Source organism: Eublepharis macularius, chromosome 13, assembly GCF_028583425.1.
Source record: "Eublepharis macularius isolate TG4126 chromosome 13, MPM_Emac_v1.0, whole genome shotgun sequence".
Classification (NCBI taxonomy): Eukaryota; Metazoa; Chordata; class Lepidosauria; order Squamata; family Eublepharidae; genus Eublepharis; species Eublepharis macularius.
The window spans coordinates 12,898,948-12,920,845 of NC_072802.1; the positions used below are offsets into that span (position 1 = coordinate 12,898,948).

The 21,898-nt window shown below is 42.7% G+C and overlaps 1 protein-coding gene across 1 annotated transcript in view; it reads left to right on the plus strand.

Annotated features, from left to right (window-relative positions):
• Positions 1-21,898, plus strand: part of AMMECR1 (AMMECR nuclear protein 1) — a 159,389-nt gene that overhangs the window by 131,808 nt on the left and 5,683 nt on the right. The window contains exons 4-5 of the mRNA XM_054996712.1: positions 15,409-15,499; positions 18,143-18,239. Of these exons, the coding sequence (XP_054852687.1) occupies positions 15,409-15,499; positions 18,143-18,239 (188 nt within the window). The remainder of the gene's footprint in view (positions 1-15,408; positions 15,500-18,142; positions 18,240-21,898) is intronic.

Consider the following 21,898-nt stretch of genomic DNA (forward strand, 5'->3'; position numbering starts at 1 on the left):
AGAGATTACTGTTCAGCAATGTAAAGAACATTAAGCTTTCTACATAATTTGCAATCCTAGTGAATTGAAATAGGCTAAATCCCTACTCTTGTTTTCAGTGCAGTTGTTTCTAGGGAAAACTATTATCTATTTCAACGTTTCTCAAACTGGCGTCAGGGACCCCTAGTCCAGGGGGTCTGTGCATCTTTTGAAACAGACAGAGGTCTGGTTACATTCACACCCCTCCAGCTAACGTGAAAATTAAGCCTTTTTGATTTTCTTGGGGACAGGAGCTGTCTGCCTCATGGGAAGGGGATGGAACCGGGTTTTCTTTCTTTCAAGTGCTGATGCTTATTGAGCTGCTGCTGCCCCCAGTCGCCTGCCTTTCAGATCTTCTCACATAACTAGCTAGAGAGCATGCTGATTGGTTGCCAGGATTCACAAAGCGTAGCATCCAGACAAGAATAAAAGAACATGAAAGACACTGCAGACTTGGACAGCCTGAAAAATCAGCAGTGGCTGAACATAGCCTAACTCAAACAGGGCACAGTATCTTATTCCAGGACACCAAAATACTGGACAACACTTCCAACTACTTTGTCAGACTGCACAGGGAAGCCATTGAAATTCACAAGCATAAGCAAAACTTCAACAGGAAAGAAGAAACCTTAAGAATGAACAGAGCATGGGCTCCAGTTCTGAAAAACACCAGGCCAACAAAACACTCCACACCCGACAATAGCCCTGCAGAGAAGATTAGCACATCAAGCACCAATCCATATGCAAAAGAACCTCCTCAGGATACAATGAAGCCTCCCGCCATTAGCATTCCACACCCTGGGAAACTCTTACAGAATGACTCAGCTCAACCCCACCCCTCCTGAGTAGATACAAATGACCTACATCTTTTCCACACTGTGACACTGAGAGATCTCTGTCTTTTGGTGCTCCACCTCTGAAGATGCCAGCCACAGCTGCTGGCGAAACGTCAGGAACTACAATGCCAAGACCACGGCAATACAGCCCGGAAAACCCCCAACAACCATCGTTCTCCGGCCGTGAAAGCCTTCGACAATACAACCTATAAGATGTTCTTGCTTCTTCGTCATGAGATCGCCGCCACACGCGCTCAAGTTGTCTTAGTTTCTGCTTCTGTTGCCGTAGCTCCTCTGTATACCAAGGTGCTCGGCGATTTCAGGAACGAAGAGGAACTGACAGGTGCAAGAAAATATAAGCTGCTGCTCCCCACACCCCTTTACCTTATGAGGAAAACATAGTGTAGAAGTTTTGAGTAGCCCTGCCCTAAATTTACTGGAAGTTTAGAAGAAAGAAACAAATTGGGAATTCTACCAGTTGAGTCTCAGCACAATAAAGAATGGCGATTGCACATGTGATACAAATGTTTATTTCCGCAAATTTTGCTTATTAAATCATCATACCGATTAACAGCAACAAAAATGTTAACATTATATTACCCCTTAGCAATATTGCTTGGTTCTCTGCCCCCCACCCAACCCCCGGCTTGGTTCAGTACCAGTTCTTAATAGGAGTGGTTGGGGAAATTTAGGCAAGGGCTTCAAGAAAGATTGGGACTCAAAGTTGGGGCAGGGGAGATATGAACAAGTCCTTCACAGATGTCCCTTCCACTGTACGCCACTCCACCTCTTCATCCAAAGGGTAATTTAAAATAATAAAATAAAAAAGGGTCTTTGAAGTAGCAGATAAGGTTTAGTGGACCTTGGAAAAATTTTGCATTTTCCCCTCTACCCCTTGGGTTACAGCGGCATATATAATTTTAGATAAAATAATTAGCTTCCTAAGAGAGGCAAGGAATTTTACTGAAATGTTAGTCCTTAAAAGAATGATGTATCACTGTATTTGCCCTTACAGTGAAACAGCTTATATCATCCATGTTTCTTTTAAGGGAACTGCAGTTATGCAAAGTGAATGGCAAAAAATCATTTCAAGATGGCTAGAATATGACAGAGAATGTGGGTCTTCCATCTGTAGCTGCTCATTTCCAGTTCATCCTGAAAGGCCATCAGCCCGGTTAGGAGACCTTACTTCTGTAGGTATGCTGTTGATGATCTTGTGGGAGCTAATTCAGCAATTTGCTGATGAAAGCAAACCAATTACAGATGAAAGGTGCTTAGACTGCTCACTGTGATGCAGTCATTTTAATGGCAAGTTGTGATTGGAGATGGGGTCAGGGATGTGTCTACACTCAAATGTAGACAGATTGAGTTTCCTCCCACTAAAATACTTCTCCCAGCTGAAGGCGGTATCTTTTCAGTTGTTGCAAAAAGCGGAGGATTCTCTTTTCCATAGAGATTTCAGTGTGGAAACAAGAACAGAGTGAATTGGCTGCCATTAGCTCCCATATGGTTTTTCAAATTGCTGCCATTTTCACATGTTGTTGATATAATTTGCATGTTTCCCAGCTACTTGCCAAAGAGTCACTTCAGACCATAGAGCGCATTTATAGGGCTCATTCATCCATCCATAGCATGACTCTGTGACTTGCACTACTCATTAGTTCACGCTACCTGGGGGACTCTAATGAGGACTGGGTATTTTGTTTCTGCACATCTTTAGCTGCATTTTACCAATAAGACTGACCCATGAGCTCTGAGAGTTTCTTAGTAAACAGAGTAGTTGCCTTGAAGTTAAAGTATTTCTAAAAAAGTAAACTGCCTGCTGCCAGCAGCTGGGATAGTTCAGATTGTGAGGAAACAAATCCACTCCAAGTGGCTCTGGAAATATAGCCACAAGAAAGTAATATTTGGCTCAATATACCATCGATGCAACCTCCCCTTCATCAAGGTGATTTGATGATCAGTGGCCTATATTACATCTGTGGAAGTACCAGGTCAAACATTTCCTCCATGTGGCTGTAGAATACTAAAGCCTGCTCTGCGTAGAGCGAGTTACTGACATCTAAACTAGTCCACTGATATAGTAAGATTCAAAGCTACCTTTCATAACAGCTTGTATACTTGAAAACTGCTTTTGTATCCTCAGTCCTGTATATGTGTCCCTTGGGCATACGTAATTTCGTTTTTCTTTTTTCCAGAGTAGCATTACCAAACACTTGCCCTCTGTCTTGGTTTATTCCTTCTCTCTTCCTAGCATGGGCTCTTTTCCTCCTTTGGCTTTTCTTTCTTTATCCTTCTACATTCAGTTTCTGGGAAGATACACCACTGTATAGTGTCTTTACGTGCCACTGGGATCCCTGTATTTGCTTAGCTGAGTATATCACAAAGACGGTTTCTGAATCTCAATTTTTGCTTGACTGCTGAGTGCTATAATGGGAAAATCTAAACTCTTACAGGGAAAAAAGAGTTTTATTGGGCCTAGATCTGGAACCAGTGAATTGCCCACTGGTACATAGGCCAATATATTGGAAAGATTAAGCAATTGAAGCATTGTATAAAGATGTTGGGGAGGACCATGTTGATTGTACAGCTCCATCTTTCACCAAATTGCCTCCATCTTTCCTTTAATTCATTGTCATGAACATTTTTACCATCATAAAACTGTGCAGATAATTTGATGGACACAGGGGTCATTTTGTAGAAAAAGAGCTGCAGGAACTCATTAGCATAACTCATTAGCATATGCCACTCCCCTTGAGATCACCAGAAGTGTGTCATTAGCATAACTGTGTCAGAAGGCAACACCCACCCCTCAGGCTCCACCCCAAAAATCTCCACGTATTTCCCAACTCAGACATAACAGTAACAAGAACAGTGTGTTTCTATAGTGCTTTTCTAGACTAAAGCCAGCAAAACACAGATTTTTAAAAATTAATGTTGCAAGTGCACACTACATCTGGGGAGGGGGGACATAACACAGTGTGTTAGAGCTTTTCTAGACATATTAGAGCTCAGAGAACTAAGCCAGGAAAACACATACTGGGGAGCGGGGGGAGATACCACCACTTGCAGGCCGAGGGGACGGGCTGCGTAGGCCGCAATGGCGGCAGCTAGCCACGGGGCCAGCTCTGGAGGCCACCGCGGCACGCACATCCCCTTGACCAGCCAGCAGGCCAGGAAGATGGGCTGCGCAGGCTGCAGTGGCGCCGGCTAGCCATGGTGCCGGCTACGGAGGCTGCCATGCGCCGCGTGCTACCTCGACCGGCTTGCAGGCCGGGAGGACAGGCCGCACAAGCTGCAGTGGCCTGGCTGGGGGGAGGCAGGCCACAGCAGCCCGGGGAGGCAAAGGAATCACATGGGTGGGGCCACCACTCACGTGATCTCTTTTCAGACGTTCCAGAATGGTGTTCCCGTGCGTTCCCCCTCAAAATGAGCCCTGGATGGACACATCTCAGTGTTGACATAGATTTAGTTACAGAAAGCTACCGTTTATTTAGAATCTCAGAAAGTCACTGTACAGTATTAAATTTTGCCAATGCATTCAGCCATTCAATTCACAAATGGCTGAAGCAAATCTTAGCAAACAACAGTGAACATACCTTGTTACTGGAGTAGTTCTTGTTCTAGATCTATAATGAATTATACACTCAGTTCTTAGACTCGCAAATTTTTAGAGCACAGCCTAGGGAAAATGTTTAGTAGTTCAAACGGCTTTAAAAGTAGACTAGACAAATTCATGAGGATAGTTCTATCAAAGGCAATAGCCCTCATGGCTAAACAAATCCTCCATGTTCAGAGGCAGTGTATCTCTGTACAGTAGATGCTGGAGACAGAGGCAACAGGAGGAGGAAGTTGCCTTTGTTTCCTGCATGTGGGATCCCTGGTGGCATCTGGTTGGCCACTGAGAGAGACAGGATTCTGGACTAGATAGAACTAGTCTAACCCTGTAGGGCGTCTTATGACTTTAAAAGTTTTTCAGAAGGAACTTAAATAATGAAGAAAGTACAACTCTTCCTGCCTGAAGTACAAGTATACAAGATGAACCATCTGAGAAGATTAAGACTAAATTGAAATACTCTTGGATAGGAAGGATCACAGTGGTTAAAATGGTAGTTCACCTAGCAGTTCCTCTGATTATTCCAGATCTTAATGATGAACAAACTAGAACCTTTATGCAACCAATATATATGAGCTAACCAATAGGCTCAGATAAAAACAGATATTTTACAGTAATTTAAAATTGAAGTTTAGTGGTTCCTAACTATAGTAAATAGCATTTTTCAGCTATTTTGGTTGCACTGCTGATTAATGCCTTGCAGGGAACCTTCTTAATTTAATATTCAAATACTTAGCAGTATGTGTTTGAAAAAGAGAGAATAGTGGTTTTGAATGAAAATGAAATTCATATTTCTATATACTCAATTTGGTGTTAGTACAGAAAATAATGAATGCCTGATATATCTCCCTTGATGTCTCTTGACTGTGATTGTGACTTAAAAAGCCAGAGCATCAGGTCAATTTGATGTTTGATTAAATGCTAATTAGATTGGCCAAAGATAATTTAAAAGATGGCCAGATGCTATCATTCACAGTTGTGTCTTAAAATTGACCTTCAAAAGCTTTCTGTTTTTCAGTACTTGCAGATTAAAAGTTGGACACAAAACTTCCCCCGGCAACTTCATACAATCTCTCTAGGAGTCTGGCTTCTTTTGAACAAACGATACAAGATCCTCCCTCTACTCAAGGTTTATTATACAAAATCTACTCTATTTTGATGGGATTAGAAAATATAAACCAAATGGGAATGAGATTTACAGAATCAGGTTTCAAATTCCAATTGGAAATATATATATATATATAACATTTTCCACGAAGATCTAATAGATTTGGCTTGTAAGAAAAATTATATCAAGATATTACACAGGTGACATTATATACCAGAAAGGTTTAAAAGATGCTTTAAAATCTGAGTGATCTCTGTTGTCGCTATGAGAAAGAGTCTGGAACATACTACCATTTGTGGTGAAAATGCAAAGTAATGCAGGTCTGTTGGAAACAAATAAAATAAAATTCTGGGGTAAATGATTCGTTTGGGCCCCCTTTTGACATGACTAGGATATATGAAAGGCAAAGTAAGAGAAGTACATAGGTATTTGACAGTTTGTAGGAGCTGCCATCAGTAGCTATGTGAGAATGTAGAGTTTAGAAATATGTGCTTAACGAGCTATATGTAAACCACCATGGAAGTAGAATATTGGAGAGTATATGTTATTTAGAGAAAATTTATTTATTTCAAATTATATATGCTGCCTTTCCAGGGACCAGTTGTAGGCGAAGATGGCATCTATTTGTCAAGTACTAGAAAATGATTAAACTGAAAGAAAGAGTGAAAACGGAAATTATTTATTTATTAATTACTTCAGTCATTAATGTTTATCTATTGACGTTTTGATTTTTATATGTGGGTTTCAAATTTTGTAATGTTGGATGTGATTGGAAGGTTTTCTGAATATAAATGTTTGGGGAAATTAAAAGATATGTTCAAAGAATGTGATACAGCGGTGCAGAACTTTGTGTTTAAATGAAGAATTCGACGCCCTTATCATAGGTTTAAAGGTTAGGGTTTTTTCAAGCAGCTCTCTAGCCCTTGTGACTGCGAGGGAAGGCCATAAAATTTGTGAGCAAAGCTTGATTAAAAAAAAAGCCCTGAGAAGATGGGAGTATGGCTGCCAGCCAGAGACTTACCCTGTGAAGGGAAGTACCAACATCACTCCCTGTGCACACGGAAGTGATGCCTGTGTATCAACAGGGCCTTCTAGGGACCTGAGTTTTACCCAAATGCTGAAGCATCCCCAGCAACATGCTAACATCACTTTTGGACACACAGGGAGTGCTGTCAGCACATTGGGATGCTGCCTGTCGCCGTCCCCCCATTTACCTCAGTTTTTCTCCCAGCTGAGTGGTGACACGAAGTGCCTGCTCGCAGCAGGGGATCTCATACCCCCAGGGGGAGAATGGCAGCCTGTGGTGGAAGTATGTGTGTGTTAAGAGGGAATGGGTAGAGAGCTCAAATATGAATGCTCCAAGACTTATATGCAAGTTTCACAGACTCTACGCTGACAAACCTGGCGCGATGTGAGGGGGGCCATTCTTGGGGAAGGCAGTATGTCATGTATGCCTGCCTGCATACCTGCCATTAATGTGTTTTACATTTTATGCTGATCATAAAGGTTTGCTGAAGTTATATTCTGTGCACTGTACTAATTGTCTGGGAGTGTGTAATCTGCTAACATGAAATGTACAAGAGAGCCAGTGGGGGTTCTCTGTTATCTGTTGAAGGTATTTACTTTCACTTTTACAGTAAGTGTCTTTGGATGCAAGCTGCAGGCAGCGAGCGATGTATCTTTTCTCAGAGACTGAGATGATTTCATTCTGTACTACATCTAGCCTAAACTAATCAGTTCCCATATAACTCTTTGGGGTTTTCGCGCCAGATTGTTAACGGACCCAAAGGACGGGAAGTTTCCCTATAATTGACACTACCCCTTTTTGAACAGTCATTTCTGCCAGTGCATTCATATAGATCACTTGGACTGTATAGATCTCTAATAAAAGTTACTTCAACCAATACAGTGCTTGCTGTGAGGGACTTGGGAATCTCCCTGCCAAGGACTGACACAGTGATCAGCTATGGCCTGGTCTGCATATTGAAGAGAAGGCAATAAATGAAAGGACTGTACCTCATCAGATTGCAAATGTGGGGGGGCAATTTTGAATGTTCCTCCACATGAAACATAATCTGCAAATAGAAAACTAGTACAAGGTTTCAGATGCCAGATTCTGGAGGTTGGGTTATTGTAATACAAAGGTAGAAGGACAAGTTCACAAATATGGTTCTCCCTCTTAGAGTTAGATGCAGTTCAGTCCACCATACCCTTTAAGCACTCTTATGCTGCAATTCTAAAGACACTTCCCTGGGAGTAAGCACTATTGAACAACATGGGACGTAGATCTGAGTAGACCTGTTTAGGATTGCTCCGTTAGTCTGCTGTATGTGTAAATTAGACTGTTGTCAGGCTATGGATGACAGGATATGCCAGTTTGGTGTAGTGGTTAAGAGCGCGGGACTCTAATCCGGAGAGCCGAGTTTGATTCCCCACTCCTCCACTTTAAGCCAGCTGGGTGACCTTGGGCCAGTCACAGCTCTCTCAGAGCTCTCTCAGCCCCACCTACCTCACAGGGCGTTTTGTTGTGGGGATAATAATGGCATACTTTGTAAACCACTCTGAGTGGGTGTTAAGTCATCCTGAAGACCAGTACATAAATCAAATATGTTATATAAATCAAATATGTTATGTTATGTGATATGGTAGACAGGTCCCTGTACCATTGCAACAAGTCCAAGCTCTTGGTTAAATGGTTTTTATTCAGAAATCCAATCTTTCCATATATATGTCCATAGAATTACTCAGAGGCAAGAAAGCATCCAAGCAGTACATGCTTCCTTGATAGGAATAGAAACTTGAGGAAAGTACAGCTCTAAATACTCAAACATTTCCCCCCTCCCAAACCACAGGTTTGCGCGGGAAGGAGTCTGGGAACTTCTGCTGGAGTTTATACATCAGCTAGACAGGACAAAGAGGCATAAAAGAAACGTCAACATTTCAGACAGTACAAGGTCACTTCAGTGAGCTTCAAAGAAAGCGTTCTCAGGCTGCTAGAGAGAGAAAAACGAAAGTGATGGTTATAGCATTTGCAAGATGAAATCAAGACACAGTATTAGCAATGGTTTAACGCATAGAACAGTGACATGGATGTAATGGGATACAGACATGACAACCGTAGTGAAGTTCTACTTTATTTAATATGCACAATATCCCAGTCTTGTTTTGAAAGCCTCCAAGGAAAACAGTTCTACCTCCTAAGGCATGTTATTGCTCAGCTGAAATGAAATGCTGTTATATTTGATAGGCGAGCATCATGTTTGTCCTAAATCTACTTCCCCTGTAGTTTTATTGTCATTGTTATTTTATTGTCCTGTGACGAGAGAGCAGCAGAGGGGATGAATACTTTTATGCATTCTTCAAGCATATGGCATGCAGAAATCCTGATTGAAATGTAGCAGCTTCTTATGATTTGTTCTGCTAAGGATCTGGAAGGAACGCTGTGTTCCAATATCTGATCCCTTCTTTGAAAAAATATCCCCATATTGCACATATGTCTCTGATACTTTGTGAACTGGAGGTAAAAATAATAATGGAAACTTAACTGGAACAATGTCCAGCCTTTCTCAGCCGCCTGCCAAGGAATTTGCATCCCCATATAGAAGTTAGTACCTTTTCCTGAAGGATGCCCCTATTGGTTCATTTATCCTCAGTGCATGTGTACATAGGGTTTGATCCAAAATACTGTGAGTGGAACGGAGTTTGCAGAATGGATCTTTCCTGCCTCTTCCCACTGCCTCTTCCTATACCCCTAAAAGCTGGGGAACATGGTATGAGGGTCTGCAGTGGGAAGGTGAATTGGTGGAAATCACTCCTCCCTCCCCAGAAATTTTCTGATGCTATATTTTCCATGGGAAAACTTTCTGCCCTGCATATGTAAATATAGTCTGTTTATCTATAGCCATCAGGGCTGTTTGGCTGTAAATCAGTCATGTTAGATGGGCTGTGGGATGATATGAAGCCTGAACAAACCCCAGTGCTTGTACATGATCCAAACTTGTTCATGGTGTGTTTGCTTCTTTTGCTAACATTAGTTACATTTTGCTAACATTATTTAAATTGTTTAAATATTTATTCCCATAAAACCCACATTGCTCTTTCCCCACCTCCACCCCATGCATGAGTGAAAGTACCCTCCCGTTGACAGAATGAGGAATATGGATCCATTTCAAAAGTATATTTTTATAAGGAGCCAGTCAAGGGCAAATTGGCAGTTCCCTGTGTCTGTGGCAGTTTTCCCTCTTTTTCAGATCCTGTCCTAGAGGAGGTTCTTTTTGAAGGTCTAAAATTTCAGGGGTGTGTGTGTGTGTGTGTGTGTGTGTGTGTTTGTGTTAAGACTAACTGCAATATGTACAGGGTGTGTTATTTGTTGAAGAGCTTCAGAGCTGCAGTAGGCTGCCTCCCGTGGACTCATTATCAGTGGTCCAGAACAATTAACTAGTTTGTAAAAGTAGCTGTGGCTCAACAGACAAGCCTATTTCTTTGCCTTGGTTTCTCCAAACAGAATATTTCAGGCTTACAGTTCACTGTCACTCTGTAGTTTTGTACCTTCTTGATCTAGCTGTTGCACATTGCACAAATTCTGGTGTACTGGAGTTCCTAAATTGCCAGATAGGCATAAAAGGCAAAGGGAAGATCCATAAGACAGTAGGTTACTAGAATCTAGAAAGGCGCAACTCACAGTTCATTCCTTTAAAAATACGTAATTGGCTGATTCTAATATATTTGCCTCCACATAAATAATGCCAATATCTTGCCCATGAAAGAAAACATTTTGTCAGAAGAAGCCTATCATTTTAATTCACATAAGTGAACATAAGATGTTTATTTTAAGCTGCCATTTTGGCTTCATATTCAATCTTTTTTTTTCACATTCCGCTAATGTTTACTGAAATGATGTTTCGCAGAGCATTATGGATAAATGTGTGAAAATATGGTTAAACTCCCTTCTTGTGTATTGGTGCAGTGCTACTGTCGTATCCCAGGGATAGATATAATCCTTGCAGTAATTGAGGTGTCTTATTCAGAGTGATTTAGCGTTTTATTGACAGACTAGCAACAAAGCCCGTTGTAACAAAAAATACAGTGGGCTCTAGAAAGGGCAGGGGAGCCGGGCTGGCCATCGCCCCCTCCTCAGCAACCCGATCTGGGGTGAGGGAAGGAGGGCAGGGCTGGCCATTGCCCCCTCCCCAAAGCCCCAGTCTGGGTTGGGGGAAAGAGGTCAGGGCAGCCCAGCTGGCCATTGCTCTCTCCCCAGAGCCCTTATCTGGGGGTGGGGAGGAGGGCAAAGCAGCCCGGCTGGGCATTGCTCCCTCCCCAGCGCCCTGTTCTGGGGTGGGGGAAGAAGGGCAGGATGGCCTGGCTGGGCATTGCCCCCTCCCCAGAGCCGTCGTCTGGGGCGGAGTGAGGAGGGCAGGGCCATAGGGCTGGACATTGTCCCCTCTCCAGTGCCCTGAGCTGGGGTGGGGAGGAAGGCAGGATGGTCTGGCTGGCCATCGCCCCCTCCCCAGAACCCCTATCTGGGGCAGGGGAGGAGAAGGGCAGGGTGGCCCGGATGGGCATTGCCCCCTCCCTAGCACCCTGATCTGGGGTGGGGGAAGGAGGGCAGGGCGGCCTGATGGCATTGCCCCCTCCCCAGTGCCACAATGTGAGGGACGGCGCCAGGCACCCTGACAGGCTCCTGCACCTAGCAGTGACCGCCGCGGGCGGGGAGTGCGCAAGGGGGGTGGCTCCAGCTCCTCTGCCCAGCAGCGACTCGTTCCGGCCCCATTGGCCAACAGAGCGACTTCCCTCTTCTCCCGCTAGGGGCACACTAACGTGGAATCCCAGTGAGTCGTCAGAAACCCGCTTAGAATTATGTAGTAGGATGGTTTGGACTCCACTCACTGGTTGGTTCATAGGGGGATCAGAACTGCTAGGGTACTTGCACATGATTTAAACACCTTCATAACTAGTACTAGTAGATACTAGTTATAACTAGCAAATAAGCACTGATCCCACTGATTTTAATCATGATCATGCTTGGGGATCACAGCCACCAAGTGTTTGTATCTCTGTAACCTTATAGGTAACATCAAAGAATCTACTTCCCATTCCTCCGCCTCTTAAAGTTTTTTTTCTAGGACATACGCACAAAAATAAAGTCAATTGACCAGTAAATATGGCCAAATGCTTACTTATTATGTGGCCTCCATCAAATGTTGGCCAATATTCTTTGGAGCAAAGAATTCTGATGTGGAGGGGGCAGCTTACCTTTTTGAAAATTTATTTTGATATCATTTGTTAGCAAAGCCAAGGGCGGAGGATGCTGACCATCAGCTTCTGGCCCCTTGCTAGAAATGCAGTTGCCTCCAAACAGGAACACCAACAATCATCAGTAGCCAAGACCACTGCCTAGGACCACTCCATTTTGCTTGCTTCAGGAGCGCCATTTCTCTGCTTTAAATTTATTTTATATATGGTTGTAGCTGTAGGCTTTACTGTTGCAAGGTAAGTTTGGTGTAGCGGCCGCACTCTAATCTGGAGAACAGGGTTTGATTCCCCACTCCTCCACTTGAAGCCAGCTGGGTGACCTTGGGAGAGTCGCAGCTCTCTCAGAGCTCTCTCAGCCCTTGTTGTGAGGATGATAATAACACACTTTGTAAACTGCTCTGAGTGGGTATTAAGTTGTCCTGAAGGGTGATATATAAATTGAATAATGTTGTTATTTTTGTTGTTGTTAAAAAAACAAAGGAAATACAGATTTACAGGACCCTTAGTCAACGTTATTAGTCAGAGTTATATTTTAGTACTCTTTTTCTTAATAGTAGTTAGCAATTATGTTTTTGTAATCATCATAACCACTAATGATGATTAAAACATTTTTATTCAAATTAAGTATGGTGCTTTTGAAACCTCTTGATCCTTTATCTCTGTAATTGAATGACGCTTGTTTTCAAATTTCTGTAACCTATATTCTATGGTATTGTATATTGAATGTCCCAACTATTGATTTATGCTGTGCCTTGATTCTCAGTGAGAAAGGCAGACTATAAATAACATAAATAAAACAATAAATAAATAAAAGCCAGTTTTAATTGCCATGCAAAGAGGGTGTGTGTCAAGACAAGCCCCCCCGTGTCTGTCCTAAGTGGCGGTGCTTCTGCCGATTTACAGGTCCAGGTATTGGCCCTTCTTGATTCTAAAGGCAAGCAAAGTGGGATTGCAAGCATTTGTTTAGGTATAGCAGTGTGTCCTATAACATGCCTGGAAAGAGAGCGCAATGTGAAACAGTGCTATAGGAAGTAATTAGATCACTGTTCTAATGAAGATGTGTTCGCAGCATCTCCATTTCTTATGCATGAGTGACATATGTGGGTTGACTGGAGGGGGTAGCTGCCAGTTCCTGTACTGGAGTCACCCTGAAGCATCTCTGGGTTGCCTTCCACAATGAAGGCTTCTTACTGGGGGAGCTGCTGCTGCCTTCCTATACAGCCCACTGCTCCTGTTTCTCAGCTGCCAGGTCTTTTATAACTGTGATATGGTTGGGAATTGGCCAATCCACTCATAGCGGTGCCACGCCACTTCCTGGCCAACTCCCACCCATGTCAGAGGTCTTTAAAAGACCTGAGGGGCGGCAGGACCAACCATGAACACTTGCAGGGTCAAGGCTATTTTCTGAGAGAGCTACGGCAGCCTTCTCCATCAGCCCTGCAAGCTCCTACTGAAGCTTTGGTTCACACAAGCATTTTATAGACCTCTGACGTGACTGGAAACTGGCCATCGCTCCTGCTGCGGCATCACGTCACTTCTTGGCCATCTTCCTCTTGCGCCAGGTAAAAGACATGGGTGGCTGAGGAACAAGGCCTCGGTGGAGGAGCTGCTGGACTGGCAGAGAATGCTGCCACTGTTCTCCCAGGAAGAAATGCTGATGTGGAAGGAGATCTGGACAAGCTTCCTGGGACACTTCAGCATGGGAGCTCTATAGTAGTAGCCTCCATTTCCCCATTCCGGCTGAGAACAGTGCTTTAAGAAGCAGCATTGTGCTAGGTTTTCCTGTATTTTAACTTTTCCAGAGCACAACTGTGTCTTCAGTTAGCTGGCCTGACGATTCTCTTTGGAACAATGTAATTGGAAAACTGTAGAAATCCCACAGATGGAAAACTCTTTTCTGGGCCAGAATCTAAATTAACTAATTTAAATGAATTGGATCATATTCATAGTCTATTCTTAAGTGGAATTATTCACTGAGTTTTGCATTAATCTGCTTGCCTGGTCATCCATTCTTTTTTCACAGTTGCCCCTGTCGGTCTGGCTGCAGTACAGTCGCTGTAGTTCTTTGGAGCAAGCACAGTTCTGCCTCCCACCCAGTTGTTTGATTAATTTGGCCATTGTATTGCAGAACTCTTAGGGGATAGAATTCAGCAGAAAACACTGCACAGGTGAAAAGACCAAGAACAAAAACAGAGACTGGCCTCTTGGGACCAGAGCAGTGTTACATTATAAAACAGTTGGATCCTGTCTGCTTGTTACAGGCAGTCTTTAAGTTTGTCTTGGCAAGCAATGACAGAAACTCATTTTCCCAAGGAAGCCAGCCAATTTTTGTTCCTCTGTGCACAGCACTTCCTGATCTTGGTGCCGCATTGCATGGAGAAACTTCACATGGATTCAGATGTCTATAGAATGCAGCTCAGTTGTGGGAGTCCATTGCCCATGTGCTATGCTAAAATTGATTTAGAAAATGTATCTCTCACCTTTCTGTCATGAATGTGTATGTACTCAGGGTGGCTAGCCGACGGTGTGTTGTGCTCCTCCCCCCTCTGTGGATAATATGATGTTGGAAATAGACTTGTTGGCCTGTATGGCACCTTGCATTATATCTTGGGTTATATCTTTCTGTCTTTGGTCACTTGGGCCAGATAAGACTTCAGGGTTTTTGTGTACTTTTAATGGAAATGCTGTTTTTTTTAATCCAAACCAACTTATCATTAAGCTGAACTTACATAATGAGAAGCCAAACTGGGTCTATGTCCTTTTGCTCTATTTATAGATGGAAGGGCAGAATAGAAATTTTCTAAATAAATAAAACTTAATGCCTGAGCAAAAAGTTGCCTAGTCATCTGAGGGATTGGCTGGAGTCCCAAAAGCACCTGCAAAACCATTGTTTTTTCACAAGGAACCTAATTCTCGTTATATATGGCCAAGCTTTTAAGAGATGCTTGTAAGGAAGGAATTAGTGTTGTTCTCTCTCTTAGCACCCAGGGACCAAGCACCTTTCACTTCTCAGTGCCACTGTTCAGTGTCAAGAGAGGCACGGGCTACTGGGTTTTTTTTAAGTTCCGTTCTCTCTAGATAAACTGGAAACGGCTGCTGCTTCAGAACTTTTCAGGTCTTGTGTACAATGTGGCAGCCGGCAGTGCCATCCTAAGTAGAGAGACCCCTTATTCTGGGGTCACTGTTTGGTAAGTCTTTGCTCTCGTAAACAACGGTTACAGACAGACACGGGCTTCAGTGGCCTCAGCAGACGTGGGACTGATGAATGGCACTGGCCTTTCGGTGGCTGCTGTAGGAGAAACTGGTCAGGTCACTGGTTTTGCAGTTCATCCTAAGTGGGGGGACAGGGTTCCTTCTCTTTGGCTCTCCTGCTCAAAGAAACTAAAGGAATGTGAGATTTTTTTTTCAAAAAGCACACTGAAACAGAGAACACCAGGTCAAAAATTAGGAAAAACCCTCCCCCCACCCTTTTAAAGGAAAAACAAAATGCAAAACTAACTCCTTCGGGATTTATATTGCTAACCATCTCTTGTTTCCATTTTTTTAAATGTACTAATAAAGCTGCCCGTTTCTTTCAGGTGGGTGTACATGGCATTAGAATAGAATTCATCAATGAAAAAGGATCAAAACGCACGGCCACCTACTTACCGGAGGTTGCAAAGGAGCAAGGTCATTGTTGCACTTTATCTCATATGATCTGGTGAAGGATTTAAACATTCCTAGGAACTTAAAATGCAATATTTGACCTTGCGCTGATGTCAGATGATGGAGCAATACTTTAATTGTAAGGGACGACTCTTATCTAAATGCTGCTTATGTATCCATAGAAAATAAATCCCTTTGTTTGGAAGACTTCCATACCTTGCAGCAATAAAGTCTTATGCTACAACCAGCAATATGCAATACAGCAACAGTAACGGGTAGTGTGAAGTTGTTCTCGCAGCTGTAGTAGCTCAGAGCAGCTCTTCACTACTTTAATATCAGTAAAATGGCAAAATCTTTTAGATTAGTGATGGGACTATTATCTGTGGCACTGTTTCCATTGCTGCTGTTTTTTTCTCGTCAGGCCGTTGCTGTTGGCACTTAATCTATATGTGGTTCAACTGACTTGCTACTGTTTGGGGGGAGAGATGAGGCAGTTGGCTCCCATGCCTGTGGATGTTTTCACACATTACGGGTTGGATCCTGCCAGCTTTTTTACTGGTGCAAAAGGGAAGAGAAGGACCCATTCTGACCCCTGAAAGGCTATGGCAGGGATTATAGGATCTGCATGCACAAAAACCATGCACTGCAACGTGGGAGGGGATTGTTTGAGACTGCCCTTCCTCCTCCTCATACCAGCAAAAAAGCTCATAGTACCCACCCCATATACCACATGTAATGTGTGAATGGGATCAGACAAGTGTTAGAAAGTGACATCTCTCGTAGAGGTCAGAATGGGCTGCAGCTGTCTGTTGAAGTGTACACTTAGTCACAAACTCATGTCTACTGCCACGTGCTGTGTGGAAAGACCACTTACAATCAACTATCCCACCCCCTCCTTAGGAGAGCAAGCACATTCTCAAAGCCAGCATCCTGCCCGCCTGAGAATAGTCCCGCACATGCCGTGCTGTAAAAAAGGCACCGGCCCACTGACAGCTCTTTTGGGAAAGCTCTGTAAACGTTGCCATTAATTTGTTAATGCTCGATGAAGCTGCTGAAGTCTGTTCGCTGGTGTTCTAGTCTTCCAGTTGCAAAGCCATTGTTTTCATTGTCCGTTATTTGATTTTTATTTATTTATTTAATTGCTTTAGCTGCATTTTTGAGTATCTGTTGTGGAGTTTTTACAGTGCACTGAAGATGACCTTTAAGAAGCAATTCCTTGTGTATAGCGGAAGGCACCTGTAGAAAGCTTGGGCTATTTGTTTAGCCTCTCACTTTCTGTACATGCATCTTCCAAGCTACTGTGGTTTCTTGAGATGTCACGTTTGCTTGATTTACAAAGCGTATTAAAACGGTGTTGAAAATTGGATCTGTGGGTCCTCTGGTCCCTCAGCTGCACGACTCCCATTAGCAAGCCCTGTTGAAACTCGCAAAGGCCGAGCAGCAGTTCTGCTTGGTTGGATTTGTAACATTTGTTTCCTGTGCATTGCTACAGTATGGCACCTTTTAACGACCATGAGAAATTTCATGTTTGTACTGTTCCTCATTTATAGCAATGTCCAATAGATGGTTTACGTTTAGCATCCAGGGTCAGGTGTGTCAAGCCCCTCTCTGTTTGTGATGATGGGCATGAGCCTCGCTTGTTGCCATGCCGTGTATTCTCTTCCTCCTCCCTTCACATGCAGAGCCTGACTTAGGAAGCCTCATATCAGACAGCAGCTTGTTACAGCGTCCAAATGAAGGCACCAGAATTTGCTTCGTCCCCACAAACTCAGATTAAACCACAGTTTTGACCCCTAGTTTGTGGGAAGGAAACAAGCTCCAAGTTGCCCAGGTGTCTGCATTTGGATGGCCGGATAAATTGGTGTTCAACTGAAGGCTTTGCATTGCAAGGAGGAGGGAGCATGTGATCACAGCAGCAAACTAAGCTTGTGCTCATTTTCAACGGACAGAAACATCTGAATGCAACCTGGGAGGAAGCTACTGAGAAGCCCAGTTTTTTTTAAAAAAAAGTTAACTTGCTACCTGTAAATAAAACTTCAAAAGTGGAACACTGGGGCACAGTTAAACGTTGGAATTGATGGGGAACTTTCCTATTCTGGATGATGACACTTGGAGGTTTTCTACATTGTTTCAACCAATAATCTTGCAATTTATTTTTTTTATTTATTTATTCAATTTTTCCCAATTTTTTTTACCGCTTCTCTTCAGTTAAGATCTTGAAGCGGTTCACAACAATTACAACAGTTAAAAAAAATACAAAAATATAATATTCAATAAAATCACAATAAAACAGCCTAATACGAATAATTAAATATTGGTATTAAAAATTCAAGTGCCAGGTGTTTCTCAGCGTTTGTATAAATGTGTATTATTTAATGAGTCAAGTATTTCTACATAACCAGTGGTTAATTTTTTTAAAAAACAAAATCTAGGAGATAGAATTTTAAGTGCCATGACATACTGCTTTTCACAGAAGAAAATAGTCCCATTTTCTTCTTACAAGAGCCTCTTCAATGAAAAGGGAAGGGAAGAAAGACCATTTGCATGTCAGGCCTGAAAAACGAGGGTGGGGGGAGTTCGGCAGAGAACTGGAGAAGCTGTCTTTTGCCACAGAGTTTTATGTGAAATGTGTGTTCTGATACCTTTTTTTCTAATCCATCTCAACAGGATGGGACCATATTCAGACCATAGATTCCTTATTGAGGAAAGGAGGCTACAAAGCTCCAATTACAAATGATTTCAGGAAAACTATAAAACTGACCAGGTAGGTGGTCATTTGACATGCAAAATTTGCATTGTATGTGTTTGGCTGGTTTTGTGTTGTACAAGCTGGTTACACTAGCATCACTCCAGGCAGTGGCACAGTGCGAGCCTCCATTCTGGTAACGCAGGCTCCGTGAAGCTGGTCTCTTCTTCTCAGGGGGTGTTTGCTCCCGCTGTTGAACCGAATAGGGAATCTTAATGTCTAGATTCCTAATGTTCAGAAGATGTGCTGCAGTGCCGTGTCGGAGGGCCATCGTCATGCAGCTGATGAGCTTTGAACAGCATGGAGTTTCAGATTCATAAGTGATGTTCCATGTTATCACTCCTGCTCCTTCACCCTTTCTGAAAAACAGAACTGAAATAACTACGATGGTGGTTTAGCCTCCTGTAACAGGAAAGGGATTTCCTTTCCTTTCCTTTCCACCCTGCGAGCAGTCTCTTCCCAAGTCCCGTGCGCATCCGTGCCATGATGAAACAGGCCACGCCAGATTCAGTCAGCTTCTGTTCCTTTAACCCTTCAAGAAAACTTTGAAATGTGAAGGTGTTGCTGTGATGGAGAAAGGGGGGTGGGCCTTGTTCCAGCTGGTGTTTTCCTTTCCTTTTTGCAAAGGTCTAAATATGTCTGGTCATCTTTAAACTGTTCCAGATGCTGAAGAGGTGGGAAGTGTGTGTTGCTTGCCCTGGGCATTATCCAGGTATTGGGAGATTGTGACCTCCGTCTCAGGGAGCTGCCCCACAGTCGCATCAAAACATACATGTGCTGTTCAGATCCAAGGCCTACATTTCCTATGCCACACCTGAAGTAGGACAAAACTCTGCAAACTGCTTAGGTCAGAAACAAATGGATTTGAGAAGGGCTCCTTCCCAGATCTCTGCAAAGTTTAGTCATTGTAAGCCACCATAGGGATTTGCTATAACAGGGTTGGGTTAGTTGTGTTCCCTTTTGTGGGGTAACTGGGTAGTAACAGTTAAGGGAAATAGTTTTCTTTAAGAAAGAGTATGGCGTATGGTACTCAAGAACGTGATGGGGCCTGGCAATCCTTGGCCCTTTTGGCAAAAGAACACTTGCTGTGTTAAATCTGGCCCCAGTGGAGGTGATCAAGTAGGAACTGAGTGGGTGGAGCGCACACACCCTCATCACCCCAGACTCTTGATGTTAATTTTCCATGGCATTTCAAGAGCCTCTGTCTGCTACCTCTTGTTTAATTTGTGATACCGCATTGTATAGAAGTGAATTTAGAGAGTTTTGTAGAAGGAGCACACAGTCTGTTTTTCCATCCTTTATATTAAATTTCAGTACGGCAGCGAAGAATGCAGGCAGTATGTACTCAGAGATAATGGAAAGCCTTCCTAAGGATTGTTAGGTATTGTCATTAGAAATTTTGTTCTGATGTCTGTGGCTGCTGTTCACATCTAAAGAAACAAGCCTGGATCAGGCTGGAATAAATATTAAGGATTTAAGGTGTTGCTGGACTGTTGTGCTATAGATCCAGAGGAGTGAGCCGTGTTAGTCTGTAGTTGCAAAATAGTAAAAAGTTCAGTAGCACCTTTAAGACTAACCAACTTCATTGAGGCATAAGCTTTCAAGAACCACAGCTCTCTGCATCTGACAAAGAGATACATCTAACGAAGAGAGCTGTGATTCTTGAAAGCTTATGCCTCAATAAAGTTGATTAGTCTTACAGGTGCTACTGGACTTTTTACTGTTGTGCTATAGTAGACTAAAATGGCTACCCCTCTGCACTTTGCAGACCAGGCCTGTAGACAAACATTGAAGGTTTTATTTGGATGTGGTGGTTACTTGTGAGGGCATCAGCTGCGAAAAGGTTCTTCTTTGAGGTAGACAGCCAGGAATCCATCTAGAACTAAAAAATATCTGCATTCCAATTAAAGCGAAAGCGTCACTCCTACCAATCAAGAGGACTCTAGAAAAAGAGAATTTATAATGCTCTTGAGATCATTGAGAGACATATTTGTGGCCAGCAAGTTAAATTAGTCCAACAGTGTCCTTATTATTGAAAAATTGCACACACTGTAGCTTTCAGCATTAGTTCCAGGAGTGAAACTGCCTGGGCTGCAAATGTTCAAACAAGCAAAAAGCCAAGAAAACTAAGGTCAGATACAAAAAAAAACTCTTGAAAAGTTCCATTTTAACCAACACTATGTTATTTATTACTAGTCACAGATAGTGTCCTATGTATATGCATGCTAAGTCCAAAGCGACTTAGGGCAGCATTCTGGCCAAGAAGAAAACTTCTTAAAAAAACTGTATCAATGTACAACTTGAGATTTAAAGTTGTGCCTAATAAATACAAATAAATATGAATAAATATACAAATAAATACAGTCATCCTATATTGCTGGTCTATTATTTCAAAGTGCAAGTGCCTCTCAGTGCTTGGAAAAAGTATGCAAAAAATAGTCAAAGAACATTCCACTTTTACAGAAGTATAGGAGTACAATCAATTTTTTTTTACAAAGAACCTATTACAAAAGTCCAGTATCCATTCATAAAATCCAAAGTTCCAGATCAATTCATACTCCTTTGGATTCTTCAGGTTGCAACCACGTGATGAGTAGACTGGTGTGTTCCTCCCTTTTCAAATTGATTTTCTCAAAATAGTCACAAGTCAATACATTATTCCATCATGTTCATACAGACCCCCAAAATATTCCTTCAGCTTCCTCTCGAGCGGGTTGACTGAATGGGGCTGCAAATGTTGACTGGATGGTCCCTTGATACGGCCCTATGAATTTCAGAGGAGAAGAGCCCAGCAGAGCTAAATGTGTGGGCTAAGCAGCATCTTGTGCCACTTTGTGTTCAGTTCTGTGGCATTTTACATCTTGCATTAAACAGCTGACTTGAAGTGCCCTTTAGGTTAAATAGCAGGGTGTTCACCATTCTCCATAGCTTCATCTCAGAGCAATATTGTAGTGTTTGAGGGTCCAATTCCAACACTTCGTTTGCTGCATTGATGTGGAAGAAAATCAGCTTATTTAGCTGAGCACAGCTTGTAGGAAATTAGCATAAATTGTGGCTGGAAAGCTTCTGGATAGGCTGAACAGTTTTAGGAGCAAAGCAGCAGTTACGTGAGTTTGTATCTCAGCTTGGACTGAGAATTTGGTACGGTGTTATTGACACAGTTGTGCCTTCAGGGCTTCTTGCTTCTACCACAAATGCTCTCATTTCTTGAGGGATTCTCACAAAACTCTTACCACAGCTGAAGTGTGGTTTTCACCATGTGCTTTTCTACCAACCAAAAAGGATCTAGCTGGAGAGGAAGTCCTCTTTGTTTCAGAGCAAGTTTGTGAGTGAGATTAAGGATGCAAACTTTAATTGGTTTAATTTGCAGGCTAATCAATTGTTTGATTAATTGATGGCCCCCCATTTTAATCAGACAGATGCAAATTGTGAACAACCTTAACTAGAAGGGGTGCTATTTTGGTTCTGGTGTTTTACTTTAATAGGGAATGGAAAAAGGATGCCCTCAGCTTCTCAAAAGAGTACATAACAACAACAACATTCTGTTTATATACCAGCCTTCAGGACAACTTAACACCCATTCAGAGCTGTTTACAAAGTGTGTTGGTGGGGCTAAGAGAGCACTGAGAAGCTGTGACTGACCAAAGGTCACCCAGCTGTCTTCAAGTGGAGGAGTG